This window comes from Podarcis cretensis (genome assembly GCF_951804945.1).
Source record: "Podarcis cretensis genome assembly, chromosome: 14".
Lineage (NCBI taxonomy): Eukaryota > Metazoa > Chordata > Lepidosauria > Squamata > Lacertidae > Podarcis > Podarcis cretensis.
Genome location: NC_137183.1, coordinates 49,703,200 through 49,718,621, shown reverse-complemented (window position 1 = coordinate 49,718,621; position 15,422 = coordinate 49,703,200). Strand labels below are relative to the sequence as shown.

The following is a 15,422-nucleotide window of genomic DNA, read 5'->3' as shown; positions in this document are numbered from 1 at the left end:
TCACAGCCCTGTCAGGATGCAGACCTAGCAACCCTGTTCCCCCTTGGCTTCCTGGCCCACACACCCCAAACATTTTCCAGCTTCCTCTCCCTGTCCCTATATTGGGTCTGAACCTTATCGGTAATTCCTTAAACCTTTATTTCCTTGGTTCCTGGGACCATTTCTCAGCACTCTGCCTGCCTCACTAAGTAGGGCCTGTGTGAGCTTTTAATCCTAGCCAATTTCCCCTTCCCCCATAGTAGCATATACTCTAATGGCTTTGTTCCCTAAGTAGCTGGAGTGTTCATGAATGACTTTCTGTAACGTGACACCAGCTCAACCAATCAGTGTCAGAGACTTTGCCACAAAAAAAAAAGCACAGTACGATGCAGATAAAAAGCGAGTTGCAGGTTTAGGCTGCTCTGGAGCACCTAAACAAAATGACAAATTGCCTGCTGGCCTCCACATCTCTTCCCCCTCTGAATATGTTTATGGAGACTCAATAGCAGTGCCTCCCCGCTTGTGGAATGCTCTCCCCATAGAGACTCGCCTGGCGCCTTCATTATGCAGTGGTACCTCAGGTTAAGTACTTAATTCGTTCCGGAGGTCCGTTCTTAACCTGAAACTGTTCTTAACCTGAAGCACCACTTTAGCTAATGGGGCCTCCTGCTGCTGCCGCACTGCCGGAGCACGATTTCTGTTCTCATCCTGAAGCAAAGTTCTTAACCTGAAGCACTATTTCTGGGTTAGCGGAGTCTGTAACCTGAAGCGTATGTAACCTGAAGCATATGTAACCTGACATACCACTGTACACCTTTAGGTGCCAGGCAAAGGCGTTCCTCTTTAACCAGGCCTTTGGCTGATTGGCATACAATGCCCTTATAAAATGTGTTGGGGAGGCAAGGATTGTTTTTATTACATATTCTGTGTTTTTATGTTGTGTTTTTATGTTGTGAACAGCCCTGAAACCTGCAGTATACAAATTGAATAGTAATAATAGTAATAATAATAATAATAATAATAATAATAATAATAATAATGGGGAGAGAGGGGCAGAGAGGAGCCCAAAGAGCCCAGTGTGGCAGCTGCAACAAAGCAAAAACTATGGTTCCTCTTAGCAATCTGGACCCCTCCCCACCTCAGCCCTCCTTTGCTCATTCACCTCCATCCGTTCCATCGCTCCTCAGCCATGATTGGTTCAACTCTTTGAAAAAGCATCTGTAACGGGGAGAAGAGAAACGTGGGGCTCGTTAAAGCGAGCCCCGTCCCGTCCTTCCCTCAAACTGCGCTGGCCACTGGGCCCCACTGCCCCTCCTTGTGCTGAGCTCTGGGGCCCTCCTCTCCGAGAGGGTCTGCCTTTGATTTCCAGCCCTCCTTTGTTCCCCGAGCCTCTTTCCGCACGCACATCCTTTCCTCCGCCCTCCCGACTCTCAGCTGGGACAGAGAGCGCGGAGGAAGGGCTTTCTCCCACTCCAGTACCAGGTTGCTGGCTTGTGAGGCTGTGCTGTATTTTTAATTGAACTGTCTTTTCGGGGAGATACATGCCTGGCTCCGCATTCCAACTGCTTGGTGTGCGTTAGGAGATCCAGCTGTAAGGCAGCGTAGATGCATTTGCAGCTCAGAGGAGGAGAGGGAGGCTGGGAACTGATGGATGGACCAGAGGAATAGTGTGTGTGTGTGTGTGTGTGTGTGTGTGTGTAGGTTTCGATTATCTGTGCCACTTCTGTTGCAGTTATAAGGATAACTCCAGAGAGGCTGCCTTGTTTTAAGGCTGTCGTCGCAACACCAAACAGCAGCACCGTGGCACCTTCAGAGGGGAGCAGATTTATTGCAGCATAGCGCACATCATCAGGGAGCTTATGCCATAATAAACATGCCATTCCACAAAGTGCCACAGCGCTCTGGCTCGTTCAGATTTCCCTCCCTTCCTTCCTTCCTTCCTTCCTTCCTTCCTTCCTTCCTTCCTTCCTTCCCACTAACTTTTGCAAATAAATAAGCAAGCGGATGTCGAAATACCAATGATCACCATAGGACACTCAACAGGAAGGGAAAGCAATCTGGGACTAATAAAGGAAGAAAACCTAATTTCTGCAGATATGCACGCCAGGCAGGGGGAAAGTGCAGCTGGCCTCCTCCTGGACCCGTGGCGAAGTTTTGCACCTGCCGGGCTTTTGGCAACAGGCCAACAGTAGCAACCCCCCTCCTCCCAAAAAAAGGACCAAAACACCCTTTGGGAAAGGCCCTCAGGTCAGTAGCAGAGCACAGGCTTTCCACGCAAAAGGTCCCAGGTTCTCTGTCCAGGTAGGGGAGAGTACTGCTTCCTAGGAACATAAGAAGGTTGTTCTGGATCAGGACCAATCCAGTCCAGCATCCTGTTCTCACAGTGACCAACCAGATGTCCTAATGGGAAACCCACAAGCAGGATCCGAAAGCTCTCTTCTCCTCTGGTTTCCGGCAGCCGATATTCAGAAGTGTTTGCTGCCTCCAGCCGTAGAGACAGAGCACATCCATCATGTCTAGTAGCTATTGACAGCCTGCTTCCCTGTAAATTTGCCAGCGCTTTTGCAGCCATCCATGTTGGCAGCCATCACATCTTCCTGCAGAAGTGAGTTCCATAGTTTAACGACGCACTGCACGAATAAGTCTTTACTTTTATCTGTCCTGAATTTTTCTACATTCAACTTCGCTGGCTGTCCGTGAGTTTTTCGTGTTTTGAGGGAGAGAGAACAACCCTGTGTGTGATACCCTGGGAAGCTGCTGCCTGTCCGTGTCAACAGTACAGACCTAGATGGACCAGTGGTCTGATTCGGTATATGGCAGCTTCTTGTGTTCTTGGGTAGAAGGCAAAAGGGCATCATAGCCTTTCCCAAGGAGATGTGGCTTTTGTTTATGAGTGTAGTCAGCAGTTCTTTGTTGTTGTTTAGTCGTTTAGTCGTGTCCGACTCTTCGTGACCCAATGGACCAGAGCACGCCAGGCACTCCTGTCTTCCACTGCCTCCTGCAGTTTGGTCAAACTCATGCTGGTAGCTTCGAGAACACTGTCCAACCATCTCGTCCTCTGTCCTCCCCTTCTCCTTGTGCCCAACATCAGGGTCTTTTCCAGGGAGTCTTCTCTTCTCATGAGGTGGCCAAAGTATTGGAGCCTCAGCTTCAGGATCTGTCCTTCCAGTGAGCACTCAGGGCTGATTTCCTTCAGAATGGATACGTTTGATCTGCTTGCAGTCCATGGGACTCTCAAGAGTCTCCTCCAGCACCGTAATTCAAAAGCATCAATTCTTCGGCAATCAGCCTTCTTTAAGCTAAGAACTTTAAGCAGTTCTTAAAAGGTAAAGGTAAAGGTACCCCTGCCCGTACGGGCCAGTCTTGACAGACTCTGGGGTTGTGCGCCCATCTCACTTAAGAGGCCAGGGGCCAGCGCTGTCCGGAGACACTTCCGGGTCACGTGGCCAGCGTGACATCGCTGCTCTGGCGAGCCAGAGCCGCACACGGAAACGCCGTTTACCTTCCCGCTGGTAAGCGGTCCCTATTTATCTACTTGCACCCGGAGGTGCTTTCGAACTGCTAGGTTGGCAGGCGCTGGGACCGAGCAGCGGGAGCGCACCCCGCCGCAGGGATTCGAACCGCCGACCTTTCGATCGGCAAGCCCTAGGCGCTGAGGCTTTAACCCACAGCGCCACCTGCGTCCCTAAGCAGTTCTTAGTCAATGGCAAATTTTGTGGGAGATGAGCTGCTTTGTGGGTGAATGTACACTTGTGGTCTGTGTTGACAGCAATGAGACTGTGTGTGGGCTATAAGCCCTGGCAAGCAGCCATACAATCCATGAGTGCGTGTTTGCACGTCTGTGGCATGGAGAGCACATATAGTGAAGCGTTCCTGTGTGTGCAAGCAGAGAGGGTGTTTGCATCCTGGCTCCCACCCAGACCCCTTACTTGAGAGTAAGGAAGAATCACAGAGTTGGAAGAGATCCCAAGTGTCATGTAGTCCAACCCCCCGCAATGCAAGAATCTCAGTTAAAGCATGATGGATAGCCACCCAACCTCTACTTAGAGGTATTTACTGAGGCAGAGAAGACTCAGCAACAGTTGATGATTTCCTGCAGCTGCTCTACTCAGGCTAGAGGCCAGGGAAGGTGAGGCCAGCCAGGCGAGAAGCAGAGGTCCAAGTCTTAAGGAGTCAATGTGCAATTCATTGGGGTTTTTAAGCAGATGTTGCAGGGCCAATCTGTCATGGGTGCTTTAGTTGAGATACCTGCATTGCTGGGCATAGGGCTACACGACCCTCGGGGTCCCTTCCCACTCTACAATTCTGTTAGTCATTGAATCCCAAGATCAGGGCAAGAAGACCAGAACTACACAATAGTAACAACACTGTCCCAATGAGATGGCACACCCACCCACCAAGCTTTTAAAGACTGGGCAAAGCACATTCTTTTCCAAGACTCTCTTGCTGTGCAGGATTGCTGACCTTGTAGATGCTCACTGCACCAGGAAGGATGTACAGTATCTGTTTCTTCACAGGAGGGTCTCTGGGCCCTGGGCCACCAGGTTGTACCTGCCTTTTCTGACTCTGCTTGCTCTATCCCTAGCGGTGGGCTAACACCCTTTCCAGATTCTGTTGCTGCTCTCCTTTCCCCAGGAGGGAAGGAGCGTGGTGGGAGTCCTGCTTCTTCAACCGAGGCAGCCAGATCCTGGCAGGGAGATATACCTGCCTCCTCCAGCCTCTATTCCCCAGCCTCAGCTCCTCCTCCACGCCAACCTCCTGTTCCCTCCTGTTCATCCATCCCGGCGATACCTCGGGACTTGCGGCATTTTGCATGCCAGTGCTCAATTGGCTGCTGCCCATCTGCTCCACAGTCTGGGTGTCAAGGGCGACATACCTGTGTGCTGTGTGCAAATGTTCATGCAGGTGTGGGCACATCTTTTGCGGCAGGCAGGCGTAGCTCGCATCTAGCCTGCGGGCTTCAGCAAAGCTAGAGGATGACTGGTCGGGTTCCAACCCAGCCAGATACATTTTCTTCCGCCAGTCAGGGTGTGCGTATGGAAAAGAAAAGAAAACATTCCAAGAAGTGGCGAGGAAAAAGGGTGGGAGCATCATTATCATGTATGATGTTTTATTATGCTTTTATATGTGTTGGAAGCCGCCCAGAGTGGCTGGGGCAAGCCAGTCAGATGGGCGGGGTACAAATAATAAAATTGCTATTTTACAGTGGTACCTCTGGTTGGGAATGGGATCCGTTCCGGAGCCCCGTTCGCAACCTGAGCAGAACGCAACCTACGTCTGCGTGTGCTGCGATTTGTTGCTTCTGCACATGCGCGTGACATCATTTTGAGCGTCTGCGCATGCACGAGCGGCAAAACCCTATCCGGTACTTCTGAGTCACCGCAGGACGCAACCTGAAAATGCTCAACCTGAGGCGTCTTTAACTCAAGGTATGACTGTATTATTATTATTATTATTATTATTATTATTATTATTATTATTATAAAATAAGAGCCTGCTGGATCAGGCCAATGGCCCATCTAGTCCAGTATCCTCTTCTAACAATAACCAACCAGATGTTTGTGGGCAACCTGCAAGCAGGATCTGAGCCCAAGAACAACCTTCTTCGCTGTAATTCCCAGCAGCTGACATTCAGGAGCATTGCTGCCTCTGACCATTTAAGCAGAGCCGAGCCATTGTAGCTCATAGCCATTGACAGCCTTATCATCCATGAATTTGCTTAATCCTCTTCTGAAGCCACCTGCATTGGTGGCCATCACCGCCTCTTGTGGCAGCGAGTGCCAAAGTTTAACTATGTGTCACATAATGAAGTACTTCCTTTTATTTCCCCTGAATCTTCCAACCCTCCGGCTTCATTGGATATCCGTGAGTTCTCATGTTTTGGAGACAGGGAGAAGGATTTTTCTCTGCCCATTTTCCCCATGCCATGTATAATTTAAAAAACCTATATTGGTGCCGGCCTCCTAACTCAGCTTTTCTCGAAACTAAAGAGTCCCAAACGCTGCAAACTTTTTCCGTGGGAGAGTCACTCCATCTCCACGACTGTTTTGGTCGCCCTTCTCTGAACTGTGGATCTCCGACACACAAACAAGGGATCCTGATGCCACTGCCCATACAGATCTGCTTTGTGCGTGTTTGCAGGGGCAGCGCAGGGGTGCAATCTAACCGCCTCCCACCTTAAAATATTCCCTCTCAAAATTCAAACACCTGAAGCGGCTCATTAAAAAAGCAATTAAAATATACAAAAAACCAGCAACGGCCACACAAAAAAGCATAACCACACCGAAGCTCAAGTCGGTAGAGCATGAGATTCTTAATTTCAGGATCATGGGTTCAGGCCCCACGTTGGGTGAAAGATTCCCGCATTTCTGGGAGTTGAACGAGGCGTTCCTTGTAGTCCCTTCCAATTCTATGATTCTGTGATCAGTTGGGGGGGGGGCGCAAGACCAGCATCGTGGCAACAGCAGAACAGAACAGACCAGCCCTCTTCATTCTTCCCAACCATGCAAAAGAAAAAGAAATCCAAGACACACACAAAAAATCAGTAGTGCCTCAAAAGGTCAATAGCAAGGAGGTCAAGAGAAAACCCCAGGGGGGAGAGAGTTTGAAAGCCAGAGTGCAAAGGTCGGGAAGGGTCTGTTCTGTGTGCTTTCTTCCCACCCCTTGTTTAATCCCTGAAGTTGTGGGGACACAGAGCAGGCCTTCTCGTGTGCAGGCAGGTTTTTACGGGAGGAGACAATCTGCACATGCTCAAACCATCCGGCATGCACAGAATTGCCCTGTGCGTGTTGTCTGTGCGCCGCACGGACATGACTTCCAGCAGATTGCGGCGGAGCACAGGGGAGGAAGAACGGTGACGCAGTTCAGGTTGTGCTGGGGAAAGGTATTAAATATAGCCCACCGGCTGGGTGATAACAGCATCTTTGGGTGATGTTGCCAAGCGAGCAGAATCAAGACTCCCCTTAGATCTGTAGAGTTGGTGGGAGGAGAGCACACATCACTCCTGAGCCCCAAGACGTGCTCAATGCAAAACCTGCATCTTGTCAACATCCCCAGCTGAAAACACACAAAAGCAGGTGCTCTCGCTGTTCGGCGGCGCAGCAGAGAACTGCAGAAACCCAGAGTGGTTTTATCACTGCTGTTCTCCGCTGCCTTCCTAATAGACGTCAGTTGTAAAGAGCAGACAGATTCCAGATGGAGCTGCAGCAATTGCGGAGCGGTGCTTTGGGAGATATTGTGTCGGTGCGGGGTGGGGGGGAATGGGGAGAGGGAAGGAGGGGGAAGGGTGAGGAGGAGCATCCAGGCCAGAGAGCTGAGGAACTGCAGGATCAAATGCTGGAAGGGACAGATCCTGGGCCTTGCAACCAGATTATAGGAGCCAGAAATATCAGAATATAATCTCTCTGCTGTTTTAACAACGAAAATGTTTGGAGGAGGCATGCAAAAATACAGCTAAGGATGGATGAATCTGTCAATTCCAGCTTCTCTTTTTTGTTCCAATCTGATAAGCACATTTTTTTGCAAGCAATTCCCCCACATTTTTGTATGCTTCTCCCCCACAAAAATATGCATTTTTATGGGCAATACTCCCTACCATGAGCGTTTTTGTCCACTTTGGTTCGAGAGGTGCACCGTTTGAAGGATAGCTGTGTTTCAGCTCATATAGTGGTTCAAGAAGTGCAAATTAGGCTGTGTCTCATCAAAATGCAAACAGCAACGAATTTCTTCCCCTACCCCTACCCCCGCCATCCGTAGCCAGGACACCACTGCCGACTTCGTATTGACTCGAAGAGAGCACGGAATGGGTGGCCGACCCGTGCTTGCTGGTGCATGCAAAGCCTAGTTGCATCTTTTCTTTACCAACCTTAGCTGTGCCGCTGAAAATAATTCTGGTGCGCTAGCCTGGGACTTGGGGAGGGATCTAGATAATTGGCTTCCTCTAGGCACACCTGCAGCTGGATGGCTGCTACCTTCCCAGTCGCCTTGCCCAAGTCCTCGAAGGGACTGCATCACTTCTAAGTGGAGTGTTTCACGAAAAGGTCCCTGCAATGAGAAAACCAGCTTAGCGTGCAGGGGCTGGCCTTTGTCCCTGATGTGCTATGCTTGTTCCTTCGGGGTGTTGTTTGCTTTTTAACCGGGGGAGCATTCAGAAAAAGGAGTGTAGTATGAAATGGTATGGATTGTTCCACCACCTCCTGCTGTTGTGAGTCCACACACACACACACACACACACACACACATATCATTCTCTTGAGGCTGATTGCTTTACATCTTGCCAAATTTTCTCCCTGGTTTTTTGGGGAGTGGGTTACAAGAGAGACTCCATTCTCTCCCGTCTTTAAAGTCAGAACGTTGCACCCAGACCGGAATAACGCTTTTTACAGCGGTGAAAGAGCAGTTTGTTGTTGTTGTTGTTGTTTACCATCTATCCATCCAGCTATCTGTATAGTATAATGGATACTGCCTATCCATTATGTATGTACACACCCACGTACATATATAATTTTAAGCATTCGCCTCATGTGTTTGTTTATTTGCTTTTAAAGCACAGGCAACAGGGGAGACGGGCTGGGGGAGATACAAGGTGGAAAGGTGGAAAGCAGGGAAGAAGAAAATCCATTTGTTTGAACCCCCCTCTTGTCTTTCTCTCTCTCTCTCCCCGCTCTGCACAGATAACAAGGCCCAGCCATGCAGTCCTTCCGTGAAAGGTGTGGTTTCCATGGCAACCAGCAGAACTACCAGCCAGCATCTTCGCAAGATTCATCACGCCTGGAGAATTACAGGCATCAAAGCCAGGCAGGGCCGCACTGTGAGCGTCAGAGGATGGTGGCAAAGGAGTACTACGGCCAGCAGCAGCAGCAGCAGCCACCGCCGCAGCCCCCCCTGCCTTACCAGGGGTACGGGGAGAACAGCACCGTGGAGAAATATCACCGGGGGAACAAGCAGCTACGCAGCCAGCAACTCCCAGGCCGGCCGGCGTCCTTCCCAAATTATGCTGTCCAAGAGAACAGTCCCTATCCGGCCCGTTATTCCGGAGAGGAAGGCCTGCAGGCCTGGGGGTCACCGCAACAACAGCCGCCTCCGCCTCCGCAACCCTTGCCGGGAGGGGTGGCTAAATATGAGGAGAACTTGTTGAAGAAGACAGCCGCCTCCTCCGGCACCAGGCAATACCACGAGCAGGCCCCTCAGCTCCCCTTCCGAACTCACTCCCTGCACCTCCAGCAGCAGCAGCAGCAGCAGCCCACCTTGACCTACCCCAAGCTCCCGAGGCAGAAGATCCAGAATGACGTGGCCTCCCCCATGTCGTTCCCGCAGGGCGCCCACTTCACCCAGCATTCCCAGTCGTTCCCGGCCTCCTCGACGTACACGTCCGTCCAGAGCGGGAGCCAGGCCGCGCATTCCTACAAAAGCTGCAACGCTCCCTCGGCGCCACCGCAACACGAAAGGACTCTGGGGAATGCCGCCAGCCTGCCCTCTGGGCAGCGGGTCCAGGGCCTACATGGCTATCAGCCTAATCGAATCAGCTACGACCAGCAGCAGCAGCAGCAGCAACAACAACAGCAGCAGCAGCAGTCCATGCAAGGAAGACACCATGCCCAGGAAGCCCTTCACTATCAAAACCTCGCAAAATACCAACATTACAACCAGCCGGGACAGAGCTACTGCCAAGCCGATGCCCCTGTGCGGACTCCAGACCAGTATTACCAAACGTTCAGCCCCAGTTCCAGCCATTCCCCGGCTCGTTCGGTTGGTAGGTCTCCCTCGTACAGTTCGACGCCTTCCCCGTTGATGCCCAACTTGGAGAATTTCCAATACAGCCAGCAGTCTCTGAGCACGGGCAACTTCCCAGCCAGCCTCTCCGACCATAGCCATTTTATGCCTTTGTTGAACCCTTCGCCGACCGACGGGGCGAGCCCGGATGCCCAGCCGCCCGCCAACTGCAAGAGCATGCCGAAGGAGAAGATCCCCGAGAACCTCTTGTCGGATCTCAGCCTGCAGAGCCTGACGGCGCTCACCTCCCAAGTCGAAAACATTTCCAACACCGTCCAGCAGCTTCTCCTTTCCAAGTCCACGGGGATGCCCCAGAAGAAGGGCATCAAGAACCCGCCAAGGACCCCTGAACAGCCCAAGGGTCAGCACTGCAGCCCCGAAGGCAACAGTTACTCTGCTGAGCAGGCGGGGACTCCCCTTTCAGACCCCCTCAGCACCCCACAGTCTGTCCACGCTGAAACCCAGGATGGGGATTACCTGAGTGGATCTGAGGAGCAGCTGGAAAGGAGCTTCCTCTACTGCAACCAGAGCCGCAGCCCAGCTCGCGTCAACAGCAACTCCAAGGCGAAGCCCGAGTCCGTATCCACGTGCTCGGTGACTTCTCCGGACGATATGTCCACCAAGTCGGACGATTCTTTCCAAAGCATCCACACCAGCTTGCCGCTGGAGAGCTTCACCAAGTTTGTGACCAACGAGAGGGATTGCCCCAGACTGCTCCTCAGCGCCCTGTCTCAGGAGGAGCTCGCCTCTGAGATCATCGGTTTGCAAGATGCTATCAACGAGAAAGCAGACAAAGGCTGGGCCAGCCCCCCTGCTCCAAACAAAGACCCTGACAAATCCCCTTTCCACTTAGAGAACCACAGAACCTGCCTGGATTCCATAGTCAAAAGTCCATGGTCTAATCAGGGGGACTCAAATGCCCTCGCTGAGCCCTTGAAGTTGGACAAAGCTCTGGGGGGGAATAACGGGAAGAATTTCACAGAGGAAGTCTACAACAACTCCCAGGTGGCGTTTACAACAGCAGAGACGAAAAATACCCTGAAAACGACCAGCTCTGTGGGCTACAATTCCAAACCCAACATCTCGGCTGCCACTTCCAGCTCCGAGGCCACGAGCTTCAGCTGCTACTCAAATGCCACGGCCAATTCGGTGGGTTCTGAAAATGCCATGGAGAACTTCGACTGGCCAGACGAAAACCTCAGCGACACGTGGAAAGAGCTGGGGTCGAGCCTCCAAGGATCAGACCTTTCCAAGAGTTTGTTCTCTGGCAAACTGAGCGAGACGTCCGAGGAGAAAAAAAATGCTTGCTGCCTGAGTCTCTGCGATGCTGAGCAGGCGCCCCAACAAGCAGAGGGCTTCAATCAGCCGCAGGAGGCAAGCAAGGGAGAGAATCTGACTTACGACGAGGCCACCAGAGCAGACAGTGAGCGATGGCTGGAAGACACCACCAGGCAGTCCTGCTCAGGAGGAGACTTCAGTGAACTCCCCATGATGTCCTCTCCAGACCTGAAAGAATCCGATTTGGAACCTGAAGAGTACTCCTCTTTGTGTGAACTAGCGGCTTCTGAACAAAAGTCTTTGACCTATGATGCTTTTACACCTAAGCCAGCGGAAAACGCCCCAACCCTCTCCCTGCAAGACACGCCAGGTTCAGCAGAAGAAATGGCAAACGCAGCCGAGAAAGAGAGTGCCACTCCTCCTTCGCACTTATCTGATCAGTCCGTTATCCTCTTGGGCCCAGCCGTTGGCACAGAGACAAAAGTGAAAAGTTGGTTCGAATCTTCCCTGCACCACTTGAAGCCTGAGGAGGAGGTGGCGGGAAGTGAAAACGCCCTTCCAGATAAGGCAGAGACGCTGGCAGCTTCGCTGGTGACTAACCAAGGCTCTCTTGAGCAGGTGCCAATAACCTCAGAACCAACATCTAGGGGCAAGAGCCTTCGCAGTAAGAAGGTCCACTGCAGGCTGTCGGGAGGTGAGGAACCCGTCCAACCCATGTCAAGCCCATGCACGGGCAACCAGGCAGCTGGCATGGTGGCCAGCAAATGCCCAGGTCCAAACAACCTGATTGAAATGCCAAGTAAGAGCGCCCATGGCCAGACTCCCCGGTTTCCAGCAGAAGGCTTGCCAGCGAGGATGTGTACCCGCTCGTTCACTGCGTTGACTGAGCCCAGGATGCCAGATCCTTTGGAAGGTGCAAAAGCCTCAACCCCTCAAGAGAAGTCAGGCAAGAAGACAGCGTGCGTCCTGAAACAGAGAGCCGCTTTCAAGGCTAGGAAGGCCAATGGCAAACCTTCTCCAAAGCCCAGCAACTCTGCTTCCCCTCCGGTCTCAAATTTGGCACAGAGCGAAGACTCTGGTCACAAAGCGAAAGAAGCCGATGGCGTTGAAACGGAAGCGAAAGACCAGCAGTCCATGATCCTTCGTTCCAGGACCAGGACCCAGGAGGTCTTCTACAGCAAGCGGAGGAGAGAGAAGAGCGCCATGGATGCCGGGCTCAAGGAGGGCAAGCCACCCAAGAAGGTTCTGCCAAACAACCACTTCCCCGGTTCCTTTAAGGTCAGCCCCCAAAGCAGGTCTGAGAGGGAGAGCAAAAGGCTAGCACTCCCGAAAGCCAGGCCTGGAATGGGTGGCAAGATGTCCGAGCAGCCGCTTCACAGCCTGAAGAGGAAGTCGGCCTTCATCCCACCGGTTCCTGCGAAAAAGAGGAACTTGGTCCTGAGGAGCAACAGTCACAGCGGCAGCAACGGGAAGGATGAGAAGCCAGAAGCTTCTGCCAGCCTGTTCAAGAGGATGCCGCTGGCCAAAAAGGCGAAAGCTAAGCTGTCCCCTAAGAACTCCTGCGAAGTGGTGCTCAAGTCCCCTCAGGTGAAGGAGAACCCCGACGTCTGCATCAAGATCACCTCTCGGGCCGCCTTCCAGGGAGCGATGAAGACGAAAGTGCTTCCCCCACGGAAAGGCCGGGGCCTGAAGCTGGAAGCCATCGTCCAGAAGATCACCTCTCCCAACCTGAAAAAGTTTGCCTGCCGAACAGCCACCGTCTCCTTCACCGTCCCTGCTGCCACCTCCCACAGTAATCCCCTCAGCCCGTCCCTGCCACCGGAGAGGGAGCAGGCCTCAAAGAATGCAGGCGCAGCCCCAGCGGCGGGGGAAGCCAGGCCATTAAACCAGGCCTTGTCACAAAAGGCTCCCGCCGCTCCAGCAGCCGAGCAATTATGCAGAAGCCCGAACAACAGATCCTTCAGAGGAAAACTAATGAACAGTAAGAAACTGTCCTCCAACTGTTTCAAGGGTGAGGCCTATTCATCTCCCGAGACGTTGCAGCACAGCGGTGACGGCATGGCTGCCAGCGGCACCGGCCTGCTGCCCAAGAAGAGGAACCGAAAAGGGAAAGTGGCGGCCTTCCGAACGGCCAAAAATAGCCTGGAGAAGTGCCCTCACCTGAGCCCCGCTCTGCTTTTTGCATCCAGAGAAAAGGCGGTGGCTGCAGCGGCGGCAGCAGCAGCAGGGAAAGGCGAGGAGGGACAAAGGGAGGCAAAGAAGCCAAAGGCCGAGGACAAAGGCTTCAGCAGCGCCGAGAGCTCCGAGGGGAGGTCCTCGCAGGCCCAGACCAGGGCCCAGAAGCAGCGGGCCAACCATTCCAACTACAACGGCTACACCAAGAGACAAAGGAAGCGTCTCAGCCGCCGCAAGGCCCCCAGCGTGCCCTCGAGGTGCAAGAGCAGGACCAAGAGGCGGCACCCGCAACAGGCTCCCCTGCTGAGCCCGGCCGAGCCCGAAATCCGGCTCAAGTACGTCTCGTGCAAGCGGCTGCGGTCGGACAGCCGGGCGCCCCCCTTCTCGCCGTACGTCCGGGTGGAGAAGCAGAACGAGTTTGTCACCACCTGCACTGTCGTCAACTCTCCTGCTGAAGAGGCCCGGCTGCACAATAGCGAGCGCTCCTCCTCAGCTCCATCTGCCCAAGCCGGGCTTTTGGGGGCCGCATCCCTCCAGCAGCCGCGGGCCGCCCTGCCTCTGTCGTCCATCATGCACCTCGGCCCGGTGGTCTCCAAGGCCCTCAACGCCACCTGCCTGGTCTGCTGCCTGTGCCGGAACCCGGCCAACTACAAGGACCAGGGGGACCTCTGCGGGCCGTACTACCCTGAGGACTGCCTCCCGAAGAAGAAGTCGCGGCTGAAAGAGAAGATCAAAGTGGAGGGGCTGGGCGAGGAGCCTCCGTCTCCGGCAGAAAGGCTGCTCAAAGCGACAGATAATAATTGTGCAACTAGTTCGCCGGGTGGAAAGCCGCCAAGGTTGGACAGTGGCGCTGACTCAGCGAAACAGAGCGCTCTCCGCTCCAGTTCGAGGGGGATGTTTAGGAAACTACAAAGCTGTTACTGCTGCGATGAGAGGACAGAGGGAGAGGAGGCGGCGGTGGCGGCAGCAGCAGCCGCAGCCGCCGAGAAGCCCAGGAGGCACGAATGCGGCAAAGCGGAGCCGCCACCTCCAGACCCTGCCGGGGACACGCAGGAGCACTGGGTCCATGAGGCCTGCGCTGTGTGGACAGCTGGGGTTTACCTGGTGGCGGGAAAGCTCTATGGACTGCAGGAGGCAATAAAGATGGCTGCTGACGTGGTAAGAGTCTGCCCCTTAGCGTAAGCTCCGCTTGGAGCAGGCCACGGGCGCAGGCGCTGACAGAACCGCCTGCTGTACGCCAAAAGCCAACACCGCCAGGAATGACAAGGTTTGGGGTTGCTGGGCTCTAGGGAGGTTGTCAGGGCATCCTAACCAAGAGGCCAAAGCTGTATGATTTGGATGTGTTTGGTTGGGCATTTAGTTCCTACTTGGAAGTTACGGGAAAACCTTTCCTGGAAGAAGCACAGTAGCCCAGTCAACAGTCTGATCTGTCTCACCCCAATGCTGCCTCTTGGCCAACTGTAAATTAGTCCTAGTGGGTTGGAGGGCCCTTGGCTGCTTTTGCCGTTCAGTCTTCTTTCAGTCAGGTTTATTTTCATGCCTGGGAGTGTCTCGAAAAGGATGTAAGGAGAACGCTTCTTCATCAGATCAAATGCCAGGGGTCTCCACATTTGCTTTGGGTAGTTCCCCATCTTTTCCCAGCAGACAATGGGGCCTGGGTTTCTTGCTCCCTGCAGAGTAGATGTGCCCCTTTTTATACCCACTGCTTAGCGAGAGCAGCATACTGGGGAGGAACAGGGTCCGTGTGTTTGCAGCAAGCGATTCCCCTCAACCCTTGACGCGAATATTGCGCCCCAGCATAAGATGGAGCCTGGTGCCATTTTGAGCGGAGCAATCTAGGCCTCCCTGTGTTGCTGTTTGTGTTTAAGAAATATGGTTACTCCGACAATGACACCCCCAGAGGCTTTCCCTGCATTCAGTTTCTAGACACCGCCAGTGATGATCCGGTTACTGTATTTATGGGCTGCTGCCCAAAGACATTTGCAGCGGCTAATGCACCTGGAAAGCAGAAGTGTGGGCCTTAAAAACAATCACCTTCTCTGTGCTGCTTGTCCCCAGCATTTGGTATACAGGGGTATACTTCCCTTGTACATGGAAGTTCCATTTATCATGGTTACCAGCTCCTGGCAGCTCTATGTTCTGTGCATTCCTTTCATTCATACAAAAGCCACCCAGGGGTCAGTGAAATCTGTGTGCCAATTATCCATTTGTACAACAGG

At 53.1% G+C, this 15,422-nt stretch overlaps 1 protein-coding gene across 4 annotated transcripts in view; it reads left to right on the top strand.

The window, feature by feature from the left end:
* The window catches only part of RAI1 (retinoic acid induced 1), a 219,806-nt gene that overhangs the window by 188,572 nt on the left and 15,812 nt on the right, over positions 1 to 15,422 (top strand). For 3 of the 4 annotated variants that reach the window (XM_079953659.1, XM_079953660.1, XM_079953661.1), the window contains one exon: positions 8,652 to 14,361. In XM_079953659.1, coding sequence (XP_079809785.1) covers positions 8,668 to 14,361 — 5,694 coding nt within the window. In that variant the 5' untranslated portion in view covers positions 8,652 to 8,667. Of the gene's footprint in view, positions 1 to 6,819; positions 6,847 to 8,651; positions 14,362 to 15,422 lie in introns of those variants that run through there. The other variant, XM_079953662.1, reaches the window with a different exon arrangement.